General features: G+C 42.0%; 1 protein-coding gene across 9 annotated transcripts in view; it reads left to right on the top strand.

The window, feature by feature from the left end:
- shtn3 (shootin 3) overlaps positions 1-23,427 on the top strand; it is a 31,800-nt gene that overhangs the window by 3,289 nt on the left and 5,084 nt on the right. For 6 of the 9 annotated variants that reach the window (XM_085417896.1, XM_085417915.1, XM_085417902.1 and 3 more), the window contains exons 2-12: positions 1,987-2,050; positions 13,701-13,795; positions 14,453-14,624; positions 14,828-14,925; positions 15,153-15,234; positions 17,373-17,467; positions 18,063-18,209; positions 19,863-20,016; positions 21,794-21,968; positions 22,273-22,343; positions 22,524-22,630. In XM_085417896.1, the coding sequence (XP_085274022.1) occupies positions 1,987-2,050; positions 13,701-13,795; positions 14,453-14,624; positions 14,828-14,925; positions 15,153-15,234; positions 17,373-17,467; positions 18,063-18,209; positions 19,863-20,016; positions 21,794-21,968; positions 22,273-22,343; positions 22,524-22,630 (1,260 nt within the window). Of the gene's footprint in view, positions 1-1,986; positions 2,051-2,959; positions 3,072-13,700; positions 13,796-14,452; positions 14,625-14,827; positions 14,926-15,152; positions 15,235-17,372; positions 17,468-18,062; positions 18,210-19,862; positions 20,017-21,793; positions 21,969-22,272; positions 22,344-22,523; positions 22,631-23,427 lie in introns of those variants that run through there. The other 3 variants (XM_085417909.1, XM_085417921.1, XM_085417952.1) reach the window with 2 other exon arrangements.

Genomic DNA, 23,427 nt, shown 5'->3' on the forward strand with positions numbered 1-23,427 from the left:
GCCACAAAGGAGACATCATCTTCTATTTCTGAGAACTATAAAAATCGAACGTCTGTAAGTCCAAATGTTTGAATCATCAGTCCTTGAAGGAGCCTGTATTTGGGCCACCAGGAAAATTCACTTCACCTTGACTGACTATAAAACTCGTCCCCAGCTTCTGCCTTTTGGCTCATCTTATGTCAGTCCATCTGAAGTAGTTACCTCCAATGACTGTGCTAATGACATGCTGCATGTGGACATACCATTTGGCCTAAAAGTTCATCATTTTAACCTTGTATTTGGCATTTCCTTATGATGCGCCTTGTCACGTGTGACATCACTGCAGCGGTCCGATGGAGCGTGTAAAAGGTAAATCTTTTTAACGATGCACTCCCTGCAGAGGGTCTGATTCTGATGAATCTTCAAGGTTTGGCTGTTGCCAGTTTGCATCAGTCATATGTTAACCATTATGTTTGTTTCACTACATTGCTCCAGAAAATGAGCTTGAAGCTAATCAGTGTTCTCCGGTATGCAGAGAGTGATGTTTCATGCAGTGCATTTGTACTCTGGAGGTTGTTTAAACCCACAGGGAGACGTTTCTTTGCCTGTGTACTTTTGTTTTTTGCTTTGCAGGAGATCACTGAAAGCTTTACGAGTTTCAATTACCATTTTAAATTAATTGTGTGCAGAGCACAGCAGCACAGCAGATACTCTGTTGGTGGCTGTGGTCACTCAGGAGGGCACTTTACTTCTGTCCTGTAACAGGGAGGAGATATGAATGATGGGATGATAATCCAACAGTTACTTTTCTGCTCAGTGAGCAAGCACAGACACATATCTGAGAGACGGCTGACTAGAAAGAAACCGTCATCATCCCAAAGCTTCTTGGGGCTGCTCTTTTATTCACACGATGCCACCACACACCTGGCTTTACCTGTTTGATTTAGCAACATGAATCCTTTCATATGTCAGGCAACTCTGTCAATGTTAGTAATACGGGGAGATTCTAACCAGCTGTGCGTGTTTTTCTCAGTCAGACTAGAAATACATGTTTGGGTGTGGTGGAAAAGTTGATTTGTCTTTGAGTGTGCATGTTGAGTTTCTGTTAATCTGTGACGTTTGCAGCTGCTTTCATTTTTCCAACATTCAAACGCGGCGTCTCCTCAGCTGCTTGTCCGAAACACAGCACAAGAAGAGACAGTGGATGCGAAAATAAGCAGTTATGGCCTTTCTGGCTTTTTCTATGGTGGAAGTCAAGTCAGCAGGAGCAGAGTGAGTCAGTCTGTTATCAGAGGTGATGGGCTGTCAGTGTTATTACAGAAAGCCAGGCAGCATTTTAAGACGATGGAAGAGGGCAGCGCAGCCTTCAGCACAGAGGGAAATCGGGCAAAATGAACGTTTATCTGGAGGACGTGGTAGGAAGGAAGTGCTTGTGATGCTTGTGTTAGCTGCTAACACTGTCGCTGCAGTGTTCTAAGCATTACTTCATATTAGCCACATTCAGAAAGGATTAATATTATTGTTGGATTTTAAACGTTGGTGTCACCAAGTAAAGTAATGCCAGTGAATCTTAGCAATCACAGCTTGAGAATCACCAGATACATGCAGCTAATCCTGCAGAAATATTCTACAGTGGCAGCAAGGTCATGGTTCGTACCCGCCTAACGTGTGAGTGTTTCTGTCAGGGGTCTTTGTGTTCTCCCTGTGCCTGTGTTGGTTCTCTCCAGTTTCTCCAGCTTCCCCAAAGGTGTGCGTGTTAGGTTAACTGGTGACTCTCGATTTGATGTAGGTTCTGAATGATTGTTTGTCTGATGCACCAGCTTCCAGGTACTGCTCGTTGTTGGCCTGTTGAAAGTGTTTCAGGATAAAATCGCTGCTTTGTCACAGCTGAGTGTGTAAACTGTTGTGTGTGTGTGGGTGTAACTTCACTCTGCTGATATCAGTGACCTGTACGTTCAGCCTGTTGTGGAACACGATCTGATGGGTTGACCCTGCTGTCTGCTCCAGCAGTGCAACAGACTGACGGAGGAGAGAGACGAGGCAGAGAGACAACTCAAACACATCAAGAGAGGTGAGTCCAGCTTGTTTACACCTTCTCAAACTCTCAAACACACAAAAAAATGTGTTTTGAAGCAGGAAATGAAATTAAAGAATCTTTGCTAAACAATAACCTTCAGCAGCTATAACAACCAATAATGGAGTGACAGACATTTATTCTGCAGACATTAGTGTTCTATAGAGGATGAATAATACCAAGTCATCTTCTTACTTTTAAAAGCAGTCAACTCTGAAAAACCTTTACACATATCCCATCAGAATCAGTTGATTGTTTTTTTGTGCAAGAACTTGTATATCCAATTTTTTTACCTTGACTTTACTATGAATATTTTCCCAGTTACAGGTCCTAAAAGTACATGGGTGTGGCTTCGAATTTTTATCAATGGTTTTCAAGCCTTATAACTTTATAAAACAGAAGATATCTATACCAAATTTCCTGGTCCTAAAAACAAGCTTTGTACCATGGATGTTTGATCTGTACCCTGAAGATCCAGCTACTCCTGGCATTTCCTGTCTGCTCACTTTGACCTTGGGATAAACTGGTTTAGAGTTTCTGGATCAGCCCATATTCATTAATAGTTTCTAACTTACTACTCATTTTTCTTCACCTGTCAGATTTCCATTTAGTAAAGTCCTCGTCCTCCTAGAGGTTGCAGAAAACTATAATTATCATTTAAAAGTAAATAAAATAAAATAAATGGTGCCATTAATGCTTCAGTGCACACAGACAAATACTTATGTCCAGATATCAAATACCACAGAGCAGCCTGACACCTCATCCCAGCGAGCCTTCACTTCCTCCGTCCCTCTTCACGTTATTCATCTGTGCCTCTGCTGGTATGACATCACCAACACCTTGTCCTCTGAACAGGTGTGTTTAAGAGGGTGTCACCCGTTTCCATGGTGACTCTCAGTTTAGTCAGCCAGTTGTAGGGGAGCACTTTTGTTCTGAGGAGTTTAACTCCTGATTCTAAAACTGAGGAAACTGCAGCACTTACCTACGGCTCCCATGCCTTCCATGATTATTCACAGAGGTAAGAGAAGGTTTACTGATGTTTATCTATTATAGAAGCATGTAGGAGTCAAGTGTTTGCATAGCTACCTGATTATGTGTGGGATGGATAAATTAGTGGTGCTAAATGTCTGTTTAGGATGCTAAAATTCAGACTACCAACTTTTTCATATTCAAAAGGCTTATATTCGATATTCTTGTAGATTTAGCCATATTAACGAACACACAAGCCAACATTTGTCTTCCAAAAAGATTACATTTTAATTATCCTTTTGTGTCTTAGAGAAGCGGGTCAGTGATGTCAGTCGGTTCAGTCAGCTATGTGTATGTGGGCGAGCTGTTATTGTCCAAAGGTAACAGGAGAACCAGGCGTTCTCCATCTGTGGCTTGTCCTCAGGTGACGTTTCAGTAAAACAGGCCGATTCAGAGTCATCGCCTACCTCCCCTAACTACAGCAGTTCTTCCTAAATCTAACGGTGTCGTGTCAATGTCTGATTTAAAGATATTTTTGTTTTACTGAGCTCCTTTGTTGATTTAATTTAAGTGGAGGCATTCAAATGATCTTACCAAAGTTAGTGTCCCCTGAGGATGAACTCTAATGATGCTGTCAGGGCTCATACTCTACATCTGGTGTCACCACAGGGCATGACACTGTATTTTTTAACCTTCTATGAACATAAGTTAACAGCTGTTGGATAGATTACTGAGAATTTTGATAAACTCCATCTTGGCCCCCAGAGGATAAATCCTAATTCAGCTGACATTTCCCTGCCTGCCATCAGGTCAAACATTTTATTTGACCTTTTAATTTGCACAACGTGGTCATCTACATTCGTGATCCTGCAGTGAGACTGACCTTTTGCATTTTTAAGCATTTAATGCATTGGCATTAAATTTGGCACACAAGCATGATCCCAGCAGCATTATGTTAATCATACTGGTGATTTTTACTGCCTGGCATCATAAAGTTATAATTAGCGTTACCAGTTATTGGGTTTATGACCAGTTAACAGCCTTTTCTTTCCTTAGTGTTCTGTGAGAATGATTAAACTGACACGCTACAAGCTAAACTAAGATTGCAATCATTGCAGAGATCATTATACTTAAGCATCAGCTTTAACCCTGATGCACCGTTTGTGTTATATAATTAAGAGCACAGAGCTGCCATTGTGTCTGCAGACTTTCAGTCGGTTGTAATTTTGTCTAACTGAGCCAAGCACGAGCAGCTGTTGTTGGGGCGGGGCCTATGGCTAATGGGGATGAAATAAATGAATAAATTAACAAATATTTGTTAGTTTAACTGGCGTTTAAAGAAACATGAGCTGAGTTATCCAGCTGGTGTTTTGTTGAGGTCTTCAGTGACTGTCAGATATCGCAGTCCTCTCCTAGAACTCAATAATATTCATATTAAATGGTAATGATGTGGCAGTTTAAAGTGCACGGCATGCTCCTAATGGAAGGAAATGATTGTCTTTCATATTTTGCAGTTTAAAGTAGAGTCAGTATACAATACAACGATCGGCAAAAGCGTATCATTACACACACAACAAAGAGGCCTTCCTGTTTGCAGTCTTTATGTTTAACAGGTGCAAATTAAAATCTGGGTGTTTAAAATTTTTATCAGAAAGGCTTCTGTTCATTTGGGGATTTTTCTCAGAACATTTCATGGGAACCTGTGAGAAAAACATATTCTAGTCTTTTAATCCGACTCAAACCTCAAACTGCCAGGAAAGTGTCACAAACTTGTCATCAGCAGCAAAACTGGACCTAAGATCCTCAGCAGTGTCAGCAGAATGCTGATCCTCCTTTTCACCATGGGTCTCATCACTTCACACACCCAGTCTATCGTTCATTCACTCATTTATTCATTCACCGCCTTCCCCCAGAGAAGACAGCAGTCGCTCTTGTCATGTTATTCTCATGAATTATTAAAACCTCCTGACATGAATAATTCAGCAGCAGAAAACTGGGGACGGACGAGGGTGTGTGTGGGAGGGGGGTGGGCTCATCTTGCCTGACTCTTTATCCACTGTGGTCCTTGAAAGGCCCTTTCTACCTGTTCCTCAATAATTGATGACCGTGCTGTAATGGCTTTAATGAGGGAGACTTGGCTGCCTGGCAGGTACTTGATTTTGAGCTCTTTTGGAACTCAAAGGCCAGTCTGAGATTAAGTGAGCATAAAACAGTGAAAACATGACCCGAACCGGAGTCTCTGTGAGATAATAAACTGGCCTCAGTGACGGAGGATCCTATTCACACTGAGAGCAAACATAACTAACTGACTTTATTACAATCCTGTGAGTAAAGTAACAGAATACGTACATGATTATGATACTCACTCAACATTTCACATTTTTGTATTTTTGTTTATATAAGTTTAATTTAAGCATATTTCTGTTATTTCTGTTATAGTTTGAGACCAACTATATATTATAGTTGGTCTCAAAAATGATTGTGGTTAAAAAGTCCACCTCGGCATCACTGTGTTTGCTTCTACTGCTGTTACATTTCTTCTGTGAGTGCAGTTTTTATAAGGTATTTTTAAGGTTTTAATTTTATCTCCATTTATTGATTCCCATTGTCATTGTTTAGCATAAAAATTTATCAGTTAAATATTTGTTCCTTTTCACAAAATCAGTCTCTGAGTATTTAATGTTTGTTGCTTATAAAAGTTGCAAAAAGCACAGAGAAGAACAACAGCATGGAAGATCATGGGTTTGATGAGAATGCTACTAATACACATAAATGTGTGTGCAGGTGATTATAACAAGGCTTACTTTGTGTAGAACTGTCCCTCTAGTTGGTCTGTGAGATATCCACATTCTAATTTGGAGTGGATTTTAATGTGTTGAGAATTAATTGTTCCAAAAATCTAAAAATCTAAATACATTTCTGTTGTTTTCCTGTGACTGGACCAAAGATAGTCCAGGCATAGCTGCCCTGTCTCGTCTGGTGCAGCGTTGTGTCATATTCCATGGCAGAAATTGTGAGTTTAGTCCAAGATTACTTCTATAAATATGTTTGCAAGCTGACAAACCCTAAAGTAGGAATAACTAAACAGATTGCAAAGGTCCTAACATGTTTCCTGCAGCAGCGAGCACTGAGGAGCATCATTTAGGAGGAGGTGATCTGTCAGAAGGTTTCTTTCCCTTTATTTTGCTTTTCTTGAACCTTATATTTTCTCTGTTAAAATGGAAGCTGCCCGGCGCCCTCAGCTCTTTTCCTGAACCTTTCAGCCAGTAGGAAGCAGGCGGAACTGATGTCTCACAGTCTGCAATTTATTCTCTATTAAACCAGTGCAGCAGAGCAAGTAAAAGAGCACAGGAGCAGAGTGACAAACCTGCCTTCCTGGGAGGGATTTTGGCAGCAGCCAAAATTTGTTTGAGCTCAGTTAAAACCAAAGAACAATGAAAAACTCCACAGAACAGAAGACAAAAGAATATGTGAAATGCAATGAACACATCAGCAAATAAACTTTAGAAAAGAGACAAAAATATATTTCTATGTTCTTCTTCCACCAGTGCTTTGCATCACCTACTGTAATGCTGCATGTAGCTGGAGGCCAACTGTGCAGCACTCAGCTTCACAGGCTGATTGCCTGCAGTGTTATTATCATGTGCAGCCTAGTTATCCAGTCTACTGTACTTAGATAGAAGCCTGTGGCTGCACTTTCCATGCATTCGAGTACTGCAGGAAGTACTGAAATTACATGCTCAGAGTCCACAGAGGACCTGTGACCATGTGACTCTGGTAGAAACTTTCAAACTACATGAAATCAGGACCCGGGCATAAATACGATGAGCACAAAGGATCCGACACTCAAAAACAGTACAGAAAATAACAATGGCATCAGATTTAATCACAGATTGTGCCCTAAAGCATTGAAGCTGTTGATCATGTTCACAATGAACTTCTAAAGTTAAAACATAATTACACAATTAGACATTCAGTTATCTACAGCTTAGCTTAGTGTTGGAGCTTAAACGCCACAGCTCTCTGTCCTCTCCAGCATTTTAACCCTGTTTTAACACTGCGCTGGGATTTTGCTGTTACGCACAGATGAATGTCCAAACCGTTGGCTAATCCTCCAAATCTTCTGCCGATAACACAGACCGCCACTAAAGCGGCTTTACCAGCTGCAGTTCGTCGATGAAAAACAAAAGCCTGCCTCTGTTTTAGCTTCAATTGTCACAGGTTTTAACAGCACGTCATTTATCTCATGAGGCCCTGAGCTTGGAGGAATTACTGACCCAGAACAGCTTCTGCAGGACAAAGTGTGTCTGTGAGAGGACAGCCACATGTTTTATTTCAAACTGTTCCTGTGATGCTTTCAAAAAAGATGAATCGTCTGCTCTTCAATCCTTCAATCCTTATCTGACAAATGATGCATCATTTTTCATCATTTGTCATGATCTCAGTCAGCATGAGTACGCCATTTCAACTCTTTGGGGTTCCAATTTATATTTAGTTAATAAATAACATCTTTAAACTCCTAATAATTCATATTGGTAGCTTACAATTTGTCACCAAAAGGTTGATTCTGCTCATCTGGACGTAGCGTTTTCAGTGGGAGAAACGTTTCGTCACTCATCACTTATTTAAGCTACTATCGTCAGTGTACGCACACACGAGAAAAATAAAGGAGACACAACAAGCAGGGTCAGTGTGTCGCGTTCTGCTGGATAAAATGCTGAGCATGTGGCACAGCTATATTACATTAAATATGGATTATAAAACCTACACATATCCACATATGTAAAGACATCCTCGCAGACATGTGGAGATAGAAATAAATGAATTATGCATGGTTTAACTTTAAAACAACGTAAACAGCCACATTAATGGTTTTTCAATAGAGGAAAAAAATAAAAGAAAGAAGAGGAAGAAGCTTAACATTTCTCACTGCACATTATTAGGTGTGGGATTACCGGGAGATCCAGAGACTGCACCAGCTGAGGGTTTCTCCTGTAAAATAACATTTGAAAGCTATAAATAGCTGAGAATGAACTGTTTGCTGCGTCTGACCCGCAGAGCTGCAGCTGAGCTGCAGTGAAGTCAAGTGGAGGACGATCCGCGGTGGCATGTGGGCTGAAGCAGTGTTTAAAGGGACCAAAAGAATCCCTGAGAGATCTCTGAGGGTTTAAATGAGTCTCTGGATTGGAGGGAATCACACACCCAAAGCCCATCCACGAGCATTAAACATTGAATGAGGGATTAAAAAAAGATCCGGAAGCCTTCCCTGTCTCCCTTCTCTCTCACGTCATCCTCACTGCTGCTTCCTCACCCATACCCAGGCCCTTATGTAAGCATGGCCGACACTCTGGGTCAACATCTTCTGCAGCTGAAGCTTTTCTGTTTGCAGCTCTTGGCTGCTCAGAAATGTGTGGATGGATTTTATTTGGTCAGAGCTCTAATCAGCACTTTTCTTTATTCATTTATTACTTTCATCTTATGATAGGTTTAGAAACAGTTAAAAGATGATGTTAACCTAGCTTTATTCGTTTTTGAAAAATATGTACTTAATAGTTAAGTGGTTAACCAACAAATACCATCCATCCATTTTCTGCTGCTTTCTTGGGGCGTGGGGATATAAGACACAGCGCTCACTGGTCCTCTCTCAGCTTCCCAGGACAACCAAGGATGCAATGTCTCCTTCCCATATGAAGGAGCTCCCCGCCCCCGACGGTGTCCCTAGGGAGTTGCTTTGGGACTCCAGGGTATATGATCTATTGTTACAGGCCTAGAATTTCAAGGCACGGCCAATTGGAGGATCAGACAAAGCGCCTCTTCTTTTTGCTGATGATGTGGTTCTGTTAGCTCCATCAAGCTGTGACCTGCAGCCTGCACCGGGGTAGTTTGTAGCCGAAGGTGAAGTAGCTTGAATGAAAATTGCACCTCGGGTCAGTTGGTGCCCATATCACAGGCCTGCTTCATTTTTAGAATAATTTATAATAATAAATCAAACTAAAAAAACCCAGACCTAAACATTTACATGATGAGGTACATGAGGAAACTATTTTGTTTGGGTCAGTTTATTTATTTGCCCCAACAATTTTGCTGTGATTTTGTGCCTTAAAAATAAAATTACTCTACTTTAGAGATGCTTCTCATGTTAGTGCAAAGCACAAGCCCTCCTGTCCATGTATATAGGACAGAGGCAGATGTGTTAGAGCTTTGTTTTGGGTCTCCTCAGAAAACGGTTCCTTCCCCTGCTCCTCAGCCTCCTCCTGATGATGTAGTTCAGCTTTATTTCCTGGTGAAGACGATCATTTAAAACAGAGCCCAACAGGATCGATGTCATCATTTCTTTTAGCAAAAATATGTTTGATTCAGATCTACACAGATTAAAAAGCATGATTATTTGTGGTTTTGTAACATAGTTCTATAGTTGTTGTAGTATCTCCTCCAGTGCTCTGTTACTATTCTGGATCAGTTTCCCTAACAAATGTGTTGCTTTGCTTTAAAGGAAGTCATTTTTCGGTGGTCTTTAGATCAGATCAGTGTCTAAGCCGAGTGACTGATCCACAGCTGGAGCGCGACGTCCCGCAGGCCCTTTAAATCCAGCTGTTTTTGTTTACGCGGAGCTGTTGGTATGTGCCCAGAATGCATCATCAGGCAGAGAAGCATTAGTCATGTTTCCTGCAGGTCTCACCTGACTCTAAAATGTAATAAGCTCAGGTGACCTGAAGACATCAGCGACACAGAGACGGGTTCAGCTTGTGGTCACTGTCATCATCGAGGGATTTCTATTTTCTTCTCATTGTCTGATATTACTCTGACATTTTTTACACATGCAGATTTTTTTCATGCAGCAAAAACTTTAAACGTCACTTCTGTTTATGTATTTGTGAAAATGGGACACCAAGGAAAGGCTTTGAAGGACATGCATGGATTGGTGAAATTAGAAGTTAGACTTTACTTTTTGTTACAAATTAAGGAGAAAATATTGTGTATAAGTGTTATTAGGTGATATTTCTGATCACTGTCTGGTCTGGGCACGCCGGCTGAGCTAACATCTTTTAAAGATGACAATCAGGATAAGCTGACGATGTATGTTTCTGCATGCCAGCAGACGCGAAGGTTTCACTTACAGCAGCCTAACAACCGGTCTGGCAAATGATGGAGCAGCAGCCTGTCATTGCAAAACTGTAGGCACAATTCACTGCACAACACTCAATTACCAAATTTCCAACACACTCCTAGCAAAAGTATACACATGTATGGCTATCATTAACACTAATTTGCCAACTGTCTGGCACACTTTCACATGTGAAAACTTCTTTAGATAATTAGTTCACTTTGCAATCAGCCTAAGCACTATAATACAGGTAAGCTGTGTGTGCGGAGTACAATGGAGGGAGCAGAAAGTGTGAGAAGTAGAGGAGGCCGAGGAAGAGGATGTGGAGGTGAAGAAGTAGGATGAAGAGGACGACAAGGACAAGGAGGAGCAAGAGGAAGATGAGGAGGGGGGAGAGGAAGATGAGGAGGGGGGAGAGGAAGGGTAGGAAGAGTAAGAAATAGAATTGCTGATGACATCAGAGCTACAATAGTGGACCATGTAATCATATGCCAATGAGAAACACACCAATACCATTGATGTAAAAATACTGAAATTGTTACTTTACAGAATTGCTAGATGACCAGATGCTGGGGGCAGAGGAAGCATGTTCACTGCAGACCAAGTAACCCATATAGTCATTATGGTGATTGCAAATAATCCTATACTTGGAAATAAACACTTGTGTTTGTTTTGATGTGTTTGAATAAACACCAGTACTTGAAGTTTGGATCCCTCTATGCTTATGGATCTATGACAGAAGTATGAGCTCAAACTGACATAGCCTACCTTGTGCACAGAGAAAGCAAAAGCCAGATGTGTTTTGTATTCATACCATCAGTGTGCAGTTGGCGCATTGTGTGCTTAGTAGATGATGGCTTGTGTGTACTGTTTGATACGGAAACACCATTTTTACGAAGGTGTGAAGAGTTAATCTAGCTGTGTTTGCTTTTGCAAGAGAACTACAATGTTTTGATGATTGGGTGACAGGTTTTCTTATTTGTGTGAAGAGTTTTGCAAAATTAGCCAATAGTTACAAAAAATGTGCTTAAGCAATCAGAAAAAACTGTAAGTAGAGTAGAATTAGAAGAACCAGAATGTATTCAGCTTGCTCAGTATGCCAGTCTGTGTATACTTCTCTCCATCCTTTATTCCTGTAAAAGTAAGTTCTGTTCTTTCATATTTTAGCGCCAACATGAACTTTTGAGCTTCAGCAGAGGGATGCAGGCTCACCAGCAAGTACAAATACAAAAAATACTGAATGCTGCCCACTACAGCAGCTGTTCACTGCAAAGGTGTGGGTTACTCTGGAGTCTGACAGAAGTGTGCCGGTTTCATCTGTTTATGCCACTTCTCTGTTTCACACCACAGACAAATATGCCCATAAATATTTTGACCAATGCTAAATGCTACTGCAACAACAACAAAGAAAGAGGACAGTACATCAGAGTTATTACAGAGTCTCTGTGGCAAATGAGGAGGAGGAGGGCAGGAACACATTTCCTCCTGCCTTCAGCTGAAGGAGTGAAGAGTATAATTAGATTTGGAGCTTGTATATTGATCAGGAAGGACTGTGTTAATGGAGCCAGGATGTTAGCAGCAGCTTCCTGTTGGCTCTAATACAATCCAGCGCCAGCTGCTGAGAGAGCCCAGGACTGACTGTGTCGCAATACCAAAACTTGTCATGTATTTCAGCTGTATTTGAAATACAGACTTTAGATTTACAGTTTTTTACAGACGCTAGGACACATTTCTCAATACTTAGGTCACGTTTGCAAAACTCCTCACACAGTGAGCACAACAGAAGTCTATGTGGGCTAAACTGAGGACCAGTTATCATTGTTTTGGCACAAAATGCATTCAATGACTACATCTCTCAAATTTCATGAATTATCTTCTCACTCAGACACAACAACTGCCAAAAATCTTTGTACGGACAGGACATTTTGCATGTGCTTACATACTGTTTTCAAAACTGTTAAACTTATGGCCAAAACAATAACACAATGCAAAACTTGAAAAGACAGCAAAATCCAACAGCAATATTTTATTGAAACATATTTTAAATCTAAAAATGCAGTTTAACCAGCCACAGCTGATTCTCATTGTAGATGAACATCTACACAGGTGTTACTCCTTCAGTCTTTCAACTCCTTCAATTCTGGCAGCCAGAAGATTCTTTCCTAGATGACATAAGATGTGATGTGGATGAGAATCTGTGGCCAAATGGAGAAGACCGAGTAGATTAGCATTACTATTGTATGTGTATCAGTGGATGGTGTGTATACAAATTCTTGTATTTTGGGATTACTTAGTGCAAAAAAATAAAAATACATAAACAAATATTAACAAATTCTGCATGATGTCTGATTCATTCCAGTAACATATATTGAAATTATAAACAGAGATGTGTCCTTGTTTTACACAAGAAAACACTGTGTAATGCTACATGTTGTTAGTGTTTTTTAGGTCATTGTTTTGTGGGTGACAAAGTGTGTTTGTCGGCTGTCAACCTTTGCTAGTGTTCTGGAAGAATGAGTTTATTTGAGACCTGAATGAAGTGTTTTGGTAGTTGTAGTGCATTTTGAATGTGAAATGAACTGCTTTGCCAAGCTGAAGGTCAGTTAGGAGGATTGTGTGAAGAGTTTTGCAAAAGTGACCTAAGTATTGAGAAATGTGTCCTAGCGTCTGTAAAAAACTGTAAACTCTGGGGATTAATCATCAGAGCTCTCTAACCAGTTACACCCTGAATGCAGCAGAGACGACAGCACAGTGAGACGAGTTGAGCTTTATTTTGACACGATAGCAAAGCTACTTCTCTCCTCTCACTCTCCATTTTTTTCACCAAGTCTCCAGATCTGGGTCATTTTAAAATAACCCAGGAGTCGCAAAGGCTCGGTGACACGTTCGACAGCTGTGAGCGTCTAACAACCTCAAGCCTGCTTCTTTCAGCTGTTTGTGTTAGCAGATACTCTCTGAGCAAAACGACACGGCACGATGCTCTGCATGCTTCTTCTCTTCTCTGCATCAAGGAGACAGATACTCACTCAAAGGACCTTTCAATGACTCACTTTACATGTTTAAATATCTGTCTTTCTGATTGGTCAAAACCTGCAACTCACTGTGGACATGCCATTGTTCGCTTAAGGTTCAATAAAGGTTACGATCTGTACTGGAAACCTGATTTTTATTATGTTCAAAGGTCGAGTAGCTTCAACTGCATCTGTGTGCGTCTAAATAACAGTCGCTTGCAGCTAAAGTGAAAATTTGCTGAGCACTGATTTTATTCACAAATCTCGAGGTTTGATGCTTTTTTTGAAATGATGTTTTAATATTGGCTTCAGACATTAAAAAATGGTCATCTCTGTCAAAGTCAATTCATTCTGTGAATATTGTGTAAAACAGTAACAATAAAACCATATTTATGTACTTGCATTACTTATGCTGTGTTATTACTCAACATTTAGAGTATGAAAGCAAAACTGACACTCTGTGTGTGTGTGTGTGTGTGTGTGTGTGTGTGTGTGTGTGTGTGTGTGTGTGTGTGTGTGTGTGTGTGTGTGTGTGTGTGTGTGTGTGTGTGTACTCCTTCAGTGTCTCAGATGGTGATTGAGGAGGTGAGTGTTCTGCAGACTCAGCTGGAGATCGAGAAGTCGTGTCGGGAGAATGCAGAGGCCCTGGCCACAAAGGTTGCACGCAAACACGCACACACACACACACACACATACGCTGCTCAATAATCAATGCTAAGATTAGAATTATCAGGGCTCAGCTGGCAGTATCAGGAGGAGTGAGTCAGGATGACTGTGCACAGAGACGATTTGACTACATTATCTGTGTGCATTAATGCCTCCACTGCAACAGCTGTGTGGTTACATTAATGATGTAGTAATATGTCTAAAATACTTAGAACAGGTACAGCGATGATGGTGACCAATTATACAGTTTAAAGGTACAGAACAGATTTTCATGTTGATAAAAGTACTAATAATGCCTTAAAGTGCTGTCACTTTCTATCATTTCTTCCACAAACTGTTTGTCTCTCGCCTCCTGTTGCCGATTTAGTTTCTGAATAAATGAACTGATCGTTTGTCCAGTGTGACTCCTGACATACATGATGCCTGCCCAGATTATTATTATTGACTAAAAATAAGTTCTAAAAGACAAAAAAACAACAACAAATCATCATCACAGAGCATTAGAAACATCTCAACTCATAAAATAAAAGCAACGTAACCTGTCAGACCAACTAATGTTGTAAATGAAAAGAAAATAATCCAGACCAGAGCAAAAATTATTATTATGAGCTGCTCTTACTGTCGACCCCTGTAACCTCTGACCTGCAGCTGAACTGTGAGAACAGGAAGCTGAAGTACCCGAGTCTGACGTCACGGCCGTGTTTGGACGAGCTGCTCCCCAGCATCTCCGACTGCATCGCGCTGGAGGCCGACGCAGACGCAGCAGACACGGGAGACTGCAGCCCCGACGTCTTCACGCAGTACCATCAGCAGGTTAAAGGTACAGCTCACCAAATGAGGTTCACCTTCCACAAACAGCAGGAACGTGTTCTGGAACAACGTTTTTGTCACGGATTCATTTTTACTCATTCATTCTTGCTAATAATATATTTTTAAATCACTGCACTTGATGAGTTTTCCAATACACTCCATAATTCCGCTGCTAATCTGAATAAATGAATATACTTCACTGTGTTTGCTCAGAGCTGAGGGAGACGGTGAACAGCTTGTTGGAGGAGAAGAAGAATTTTGTCTGTCAGATTCATGACCAGCAGCAAAGGATAGAAGAGCTGATTACACAGGTGAATACTGCACAGCACAAACATTACTGTTTGTGACATCATGGGTCACGTGATTAGTTTGTTTCTGGAAACATTTTTTCAGTCCAAACCTTTCTCTTATCATACAAGCTTAAACTGTGGGTCAGTGTCTCAATAGTCATGAAGATTTCATAAATAAAAATAGAAAGAGAAATAAAGTTTTTGTTTTTAAGACGTTTTCTGTGTGTTTGCTCTTCCACTGCGAGCAGTCAGAGAAAGATCAGACCGAGATGAAGCAGCTTCGTGAAACAGTCGAGCAGCAAAGCAAAACCATCAAGAGATTTAACAGAGGTGAGTCGAAATAAACTGCAGGCAAAGAGCAACTTAATGCAAAGCAGAGAGCTGGAGTAAAAGCACAAGTAACCTCATTCAGGCCCTGATGGCATCCCCGGGCATCCCCGGGCATCCCCGGGCGTGTTCTCAGAGCGTGTTCTGGGGAGCTTGCAGGAGTGCTCACAGACATATTCAATCTGTCCTTGGCCCACGCTGTGGTACCGGCCTGCTTCAAATCCACCTCCATCGTCCCGATACCCAAAAACTCCAACCCATCTTGCCTCAATGATTACCGCCCAGTAGCACTCACCCCCATCATCACTAAGTGCTTAGAGCGACTGGTCCTAGCACACTTCAAATCCTGTCTCCCCCCCACCCTGGACCCCCACCAATTCGCATACCGCCGGAACAGGAGCACAGAGGATGCAGTCTCCATCGCAATGCACTCTGTCCTCTCACACCTGGACAACAACAACACCTACGCCAGAATGCTGTTTATAGACTTCAGTTCAGCATTCAACACAATCCACCCCTCACAACTCATCAGGAAACTGACAGACCTGGGTATCAGTTCCCTCATCTGCAAATGGTTACTAGACTTCCTGACCAACCGCCCCCAACATGTCCGGCTGGATAACCGCTGCTCATCTACCATCACAATGAACACCGGTGTACCACAAGGCTGTGTGATGAGCCCTTTCCTCTACTCCCTCTTCACCCACGACTGCAGACCTGCTGATGGTTCCAACACCATCATTAAGTTTGCAGATGACACCACGGTGATTGGCCTCATCAGTGACAACGATGAGGCCGCCTACAGGGAGGAGGTGGATCGTCTGGCTGAGTGGTGCGACAGAAACAACCTGCTGCTTAACACCGAGAAGACCAAGGAGCTCATCGTGGACTACAGGAGGAATGCTGACCCACATCCACCCATCCACATTAAGGGGACGGCTGTGGAGCGTGTGAGCAGCTTCAAGTTCCTGGGAGTCCACATCTCCGAGGATCTCACCTGGACGACCAACTGCTCCAAGCTGGTCAAGAAGGCTCACCAGCGCCTCTTCTTCTTGAGGACTCTGAGGAAGAACCACCTGTCCTCAGACATCCTGGTGAACTTCTATCGCTGCACCATCGAGAGCATCCTGACCAACTGTATAACAGTCTGGTACGGGAACTGCTCTGCCTCGGACCGGAAGGCGTTGCAGAGGGTCGTGAAAACTGCCCAGCGCATCGCCGGAGCACCACTTCCTGCCATAAAAGACATCTACAGGAAGCGGTGTCTGAAAAGGGCTGGGAAAATCATCAAAGACCCCAGTCACCCATCACATGGACTCTTCACCCTCCTGCCCTCTGGGAGGCGCCACAGGAGCCTCCGGACTAAGACCACCAGGTACCGGAACAGTTTCTTCCCCACAGCTGTCAGACTCCTGAACTCTGCCTCCTGACATCTGACCCACGTTAAACTCATGGACTGAACATACACACACCCACAATGGACAACTGTACCCTCAAACACAATAATAACATGGACTGAACCACCACTCACAACCACTAGCACTTTATATAGCCTCTGTAGAAACTATCTACACCCTCACTTATCTTAACTGCACTACTGTATAGCTCTGTGTAAATAATCATTCTGTACATTCGATAATTTTTAATCCTACAACTGTTTACAACTTGCATAGTTCCCATTTCTGTATAGCTGTATATCCCAGATTCTGTAAAGTTATTTATTTCATATTCTGTATAGTTTTTCATATTTATATCCTGTTCATATCCTGTACATAGCTTGTACTCACTACAGCCTGTACATACTTATAGTTATAGAATATTCACAACATACTTCATACCGTGTACATTATAACATACCATAATAGACCCATTTCTGTAATATACTCACATATCTATATTATTGCTAATATATATTGTAATATATCTATATCACTAAAGCACTTCTGGATGGATGCAAACTGCATTTCGTTGCCCTGTACCTGTGCATGTGCAATGACAATAAAGTTGAATTCTATTCTATTCTATTCTATTCTATTCAGCATCACATTTATGCTGCTATGCTAATAACTCCAAACCCTTAGTGTAACATCAGTGCCTTTCTAAACATGCCCCCCCCCCCCCCCCCCCCCCTGTATCTGCAGTCTCCATGATGGCAGCTCAGGAGTACGAGGGAATGAAGGAGCAGCTCGACTTGGAGCAGAGCCTCCGAGTCAAAGCTGAAACTTATGCACATGAGGTAAAGAGCGAGTCACAGAAATGCGGCTGTACAGTCAAACACCTAAAGAAGCTTAAAATCTGCCTCTTCCTGTTTGTCTTGGCAGAGCAGAAATTTGAAATATGATTCATGGTGGAATCAAACACTGCTTCCAGTTTTCCAGCTGGCAAACACAATGACTAATCTTTCACTACGTTAATACATAAAAGCCATGCTTGCTGCTGCGGCTGCTGTCTCACCACAGCTGCAGAACTTAATCTTCATATTTTGCATAATCGGCATTTGAGAGTTTCTCCAATTCGTCGAGAGCACTTTGTGACTCCCACAGTTTTCTAAAGTCATGCATTCTGATAATCCAAGCTGAGCTTTGCTGCTGCTAGCTTCAGTGATAAACAGTGAAGTGTGTTTCTGTGCTTGTAACTGATGTGTGTGTTAATATTGGTGAAATGTCCTGAATCTGGTTTTTACTGATCTGAAAAGTGAACAGTCTGTGGGATTAAAGCAGATTCTGTGCTGGTTTGTTTAGAGTAAAGATTCACAGACGGGCATTTCCTTCTCTCTTTCTAAAACTTCCTTTGTTCCCATTATCCTCATTATCGTCCTCGGTTTTCTGCAGATGCTGGTGAAGCAGAAGGAGGCCAACAGGCAAAGCATGCTGCTGCTGCAGAGTGCTGAGCCCAGCGTTCAGCTACTCAAAGCCCTTGAAGACGTTGCTGCTGTCACCAAAACCCTAGAGGAGGAGCGACTGCAGCATCAGCAGAAGGTAAAATATGAAGCCTCTTCTTCTGCAGCCTTAATTTCACTGCCAAGAAGGCGGAGTTTCTACTGCTGGAGCTGTGTGAATATATCCTGAAACAAGCAAATATGATCATCGTGCATGGTTAAGGATAATAGCAGAGGTGTGATTTTGTTGTGTTTACCTGTGAAATCATGTAGAGCAGTTAAATAATACTCTCAGTCAAAGCGGTGAGTGAGAGCTGTGCCTGTGCTGAAATATTTCCGCTGTGCTGAAAGAGTTTAAATATCTAAATTAAAATTTTATATTATTTTTCTTGTGTGTCTTGTTGTGGTTTCACTTCCGGGCTTTGCATTTTGTCTCTAGTTCCTTTTCTGATCTTCTCCACCCTCATTGGCTCCATCTGTTCTCAGTTCCTTCTGTAGTCCTGCCTCGGTGCTTCCTGGAGATTCTGCTTTTCTGGACATTTTGGAATTTTTGTTTTGATTTTTAAATGAGTTCAATCGGTTTAGCACTGAAGCTTGCTCTTTGCTAATACTCTTCTTTGGTTTGCATGTTGATCAGACAGTCCAATATATACCAATAAACAGAAAATATGCACATAGTCTGAAATGACACAGTCTGCAGTACTACATATTTCTTGTAACATATTTCACACCGGTCCCATCATGACCTTGACTGAAGGAAAAATAAATACTGAAGGAGGACATGCAGAGGGTTGGTGTGACAGAGGAGGATGTTGGGATAGGGTGTGATGGAGGAAGCTGTGGCGACCCCTAAAGGGAGCAGCTGAAAGAAGAAGGTTGTTAAAGGTTGAGTTTTAAAACAGCCGACTTGTGCTGGGAGGTGAATAAAACCCTCAGTAATCCAAAGCAAGAGTACATGTAGTATAATAACTCAGGTAATTAGATTTTTAGTTTTGCTTCAACAGTTGGTGACATTCTGCAGGTATCATAGTGTTATGGTTCAAAATATTGGGGATGGAGACGAGAAAAAACCACAATAACAACACTGGTCCGGCCGGGTTAAGTCAAACGATGATTTTAATGAACACACGCGTGGGAGATGGACACCGTATGCAGACAGCCTCAGATCTCAAAATGGTGGAGCATTGCTCAAACTCTTATAGCCTCTGGTTCTCCCACCTTATCATAAAAGCCTAAACATTCACATGCTTTTCTCTCACACGGCGCCTAAGCTACGACCTTGGCTCCCCGTTTATCTGCTCCTGCTGAGATGGGGCAGAAAACTCCAGTATATTCTGTTCTCTTCTAATCAGACAAATAAGGCGATGACTCTCTGCAAACAGTATTTCTTATAACATCATAAAACAATATCATTCATCCACAATAAATCAGCAGTCTAATGTAATGCAAATCAGTTTAACGAATGCAATAGTTATCAGCTTCTTCTAATTCAGGAGAATACTGCAAACTAAAACTACATAATAATTCACAATCTTTAATTAGGGGTATAACATGGCATAAAATAATATTATAATCTAACAATAGGTGAAGCTGGTCCTTTACTTTTTAGTTATTCCTTGATGAGATGCGGTGGTCATGTGATTTAATGGGTCTGATGGCCTTTCATCCAGTGCTGCATGCTTGGAAAGCCTTCAGTCTGGTAACGGTGCTTCTGTGTAGCTTGTTCTGAATCATGTGCTACGCCTGTGTGTAGGTGCAGAACCTGGAGGAACAGCTGGAGCAGAACCGTGTGAAGACACAGCTAGAGGCTCTGCAGAGGCAGCTGGAGCTGCTGGAGGTGGACAAGAAGGAGGCGGAGGGACGACTGGAGCAGGCACTGAAGAAGAACGAGGAGCTGGAGGAAAAAGGTGGGTGGAGGTGGAGACGCACACACATTAAGAGTGTCCCATAGAGAATATATACAGGAGGTGCACTTCACCAAGTCCTCAGGTGAGCATTAAAATAGAAGTTTAACATTAAAAGGAGACAGGAGACACACAGCATAGCAACAGAAAAAAACTATCTGTGATTGGCTGGCAAGAGTCTGCCTAAACAAACTGAGTGTAACACAGTGAAGTAGATTGTTGCTTTTGTAGGAAGACGTGATGACGCTAAAGATAGAACAAACACTTCCTCTCAGACCTGTGGGCGCGTCTCTTCTTTCAAAGGACAGAATAATATTTCAGCTGCATGAAAACTGGAGTCCTGTTAAAACTGGGATCAGTGAAGCCTCATGCTGCTACATGTTATTTATGCACCAATACTTTTCCAGCCAATGTGGCATGTGTCAATTGACCCAGTTTTAGTGCTCAGATCAAGCTGCACCAGAATCAGACCGCTTCAACCTTCTGTTTTCCATTTTTGTTCCTAATAAAATGGACGTGCTGATGAATATGCAGAGGATTAGCAGGGGTGGACTCAATAACTCTGCACACCCACAGATTCCTCATTTTGTCAGCTGACCTTATGTGTTGATTAAAACTTTAATATCATTGTGAGCCTAGTATAGAACACTGGAGGTGAAGGGAGGCTGTATTTACTGAATTGTGCCCACTGTGATCTTCTGGAATGAAAGTTTTCCACATTATAGATGAAAAAATTTGTTAAAATAGGAAAAGGGAATAACATACAGCAGCAGGCAGGCTGAATGGTAATCTGAGGCACCGATCAGGTCCCACACTCTGACATACAGAGAAAGACCCCACAGCTTTTAAACACAGAAGCAGGTGCCATGAGATGAGGTTCAGATAATTCTTGTATTCAAGTAAAATGTCACAAACTCACTGAAGCTGAATATGAGAGACAATAATACAAATATTAACTGTTTAAGTCTGGTTTAACTCATGTTTTTGTCTGACCTGCTCCCTGACTGGCTTTTATATTCATCCTCCATCTTTCCTTTGGACCGGGCAGCTTGTCTGTGTCTGTGTAGAGAAGCAGGTGGATGCTGCTGAAAGAGACGGACAGTCTGTGGGTGAGAGTCCTGCCTGCTGAGAGGATCCTGGGAGTTAATCAGCTCATTCCTGCTCTTTATGATATCACTGTTCAAGCTCACAGCAGGTCAACACGGCTGTGAGTCCACCGAGGGTTAGGTTAACTGCTCGGTCCCTAATGCAGTTAGCAAAGTAATCAATAATTTCTATGTTAGCTTTGAGTCTCTTTCAAGCACTTTTTCCTGAATCTTCTACAGACGAGGAGCAAGTAAACGAACTGCAGCAGACTGATTAATGAGAAATAATCTACATTTATAATTCACATTAAGCAAAACTAAGTAAAAATAAAATATCCATGGTACAGTCAATGTTTTACGGTTTTTAGTGATTTTCTATTGTAGTATAATGTGAGGAGGAAACAGCTGACCCGATGGCTGATTAAATAAGAGGGTTACAGGTCTCGGTGCTTCGTGGCTCCTGTGTTTATTCCTCTGCTGATGCAGAAAGAAACAGGATGACTCCAGCCTCACAACACTGTCTGATACTCGTAAATGGGTCACATGATGTCAGGGCTAAAACCAGCAACCAATGACAACGGTTAAAAACATGACCAGATCCTGCTCTCTGAGTTTAGGAAGGAGCTTCAATGAAAGAAAATCATCATTCGAGCAGCTGAGAGGATTTTTAACCGCTCACGTTTTCTTCTCTCCAGTTCACGAGCTCCAGGAGGCCCAGAAAAAAATCGCCATGACAACCAGCACAGACCCTCCTCCTCCTGCACCTGGGGTCGCGCCGCCTCCCGCCCCTCCTCCACAGCCACCGCCACCCCCTCCTCCTCCCCCTCCCCCTCCACCTCCGCCTCCGCCCTCCAGATGTAACCCCCTCAGGTGAGAGACCAGCGTTTGTCTCGGCCAATCAGAAAGTCTGGCTGCCAGTGAGGGCAAACACATGAATAAATAAATAAATATTAAGAGAAAGACTTAAAATCACGTATTTATTTTCCCGTATCTGATACTGAGAGTAACAACAATCTGATAAAAAGCTGATATGGATTTTCTTTCATATGTGAGATAAACATGTCGCTGAAGCTGTAATAGGAAGTAAATTTGACTATTTGCACATAAGTCTGACCTCGTGATTTTTCTTTTGTTTCTTGGTTTTTCATTTTGAATCATTTTGCCTGTTTCTCAGCTCTCTGATAGCCATCATGAGGAAATCTTCCAAAGGTTCCAAAGCCTCCATGAAGGCTGAGCAGCCTCCTGGTGGGTTTCACCACACTGTTTTATATTCATGTATTGATAGACAGAATGTTATTGTTATTATTTATCATGATTGTTATGGTCAGCAGCGTGTTCTCAGCCAAAGCCAGCCTCAGAAATAAATGATAACGCTACGTTAATCCAGTAGGTGTAATTTGGGTTTGTCTCCCTCTGGCTGTCCAGCTGCTGCTGAAGGTGTGGATGACGTGAAAGTGAAGGCAGTGAACGAGATGATGGAGCGGATCAAACATGGCGTCGTCCTGCGGCCTGTCAAGAGTCAGGACACCAAGGTGAGACGGAGCACTGCACGCTGAGAGGCGTAACCCTAACCCTTTTTTTTCACAGCTAAATTTGAAAAACAAGGACACGACTGGAGTTACGAGTGCAGATGTGAACTCCAGTTTAAACCAGTAAATGTGCTGAGCTGCATTTCCAGCATGACGAGGCACAGACATGCGTCACCTGTCAGGAATAACAGGCGTTTGTGTGTCTTTGCGGTCGACCTGCCTCCGTTTCTGTCACTTGTTTTCTTCTCTTTGTTGTTGTTTTGTGTCCTTTGTGTGTCTCTTCTTTAGTCTTATATGAAGCCAACGACGAAGCTTGGGTCATTGTTGTTGGGGCTTTTGTCTCTGTGGGTATTTTTAGAAACACTGACACCCCTCCATTGATTCCCAAATATATAAATGGATGTAGAAACACCTGAGCTTGATCTATCAGCTGGTAAAGGCTGTGAGGTGAAGTCTCTGACAGGAACCACATATAATCTGATCGTTCATTTTTTTTATCATTTCCTGCTCACTTTAATATGTAAAGAAAAAAGATCACAGTATTTACTATAGTGTATTTTAATGCTCCAGAATGTGAGTGAAGCATACACTCTATAAGAAGACGCATTTGCTCATCACCATTTTAAACTAATTGTCAAACGGGTTCTTTTGTTGTCAGCTTCCATTGATTTGTTTTACCTTCAACAAGAGTAAGAGATTAAATGTCACAAATATGAGCTGTAAAAAATCAATCTGTACTTCCTGATTCATCCTTCCTGTTTTATCTCAGCTCGTTGTTCATGTGAAAATGAATCCGGGTG

This window comes from Rhamphochromis longiceps, linkage group LG2, assembly GCF_057381845.1.
Source record: "Rhamphochromis longiceps isolate RC_006_pf linkage group LG2, R_longiceps_female_GT1.1, whole genome shotgun sequence".
NCBI lineage: Eukaryota > Metazoa > Chordata > Actinopteri > Cichliformes > Cichlidae > Rhamphochromis > Rhamphochromis longiceps.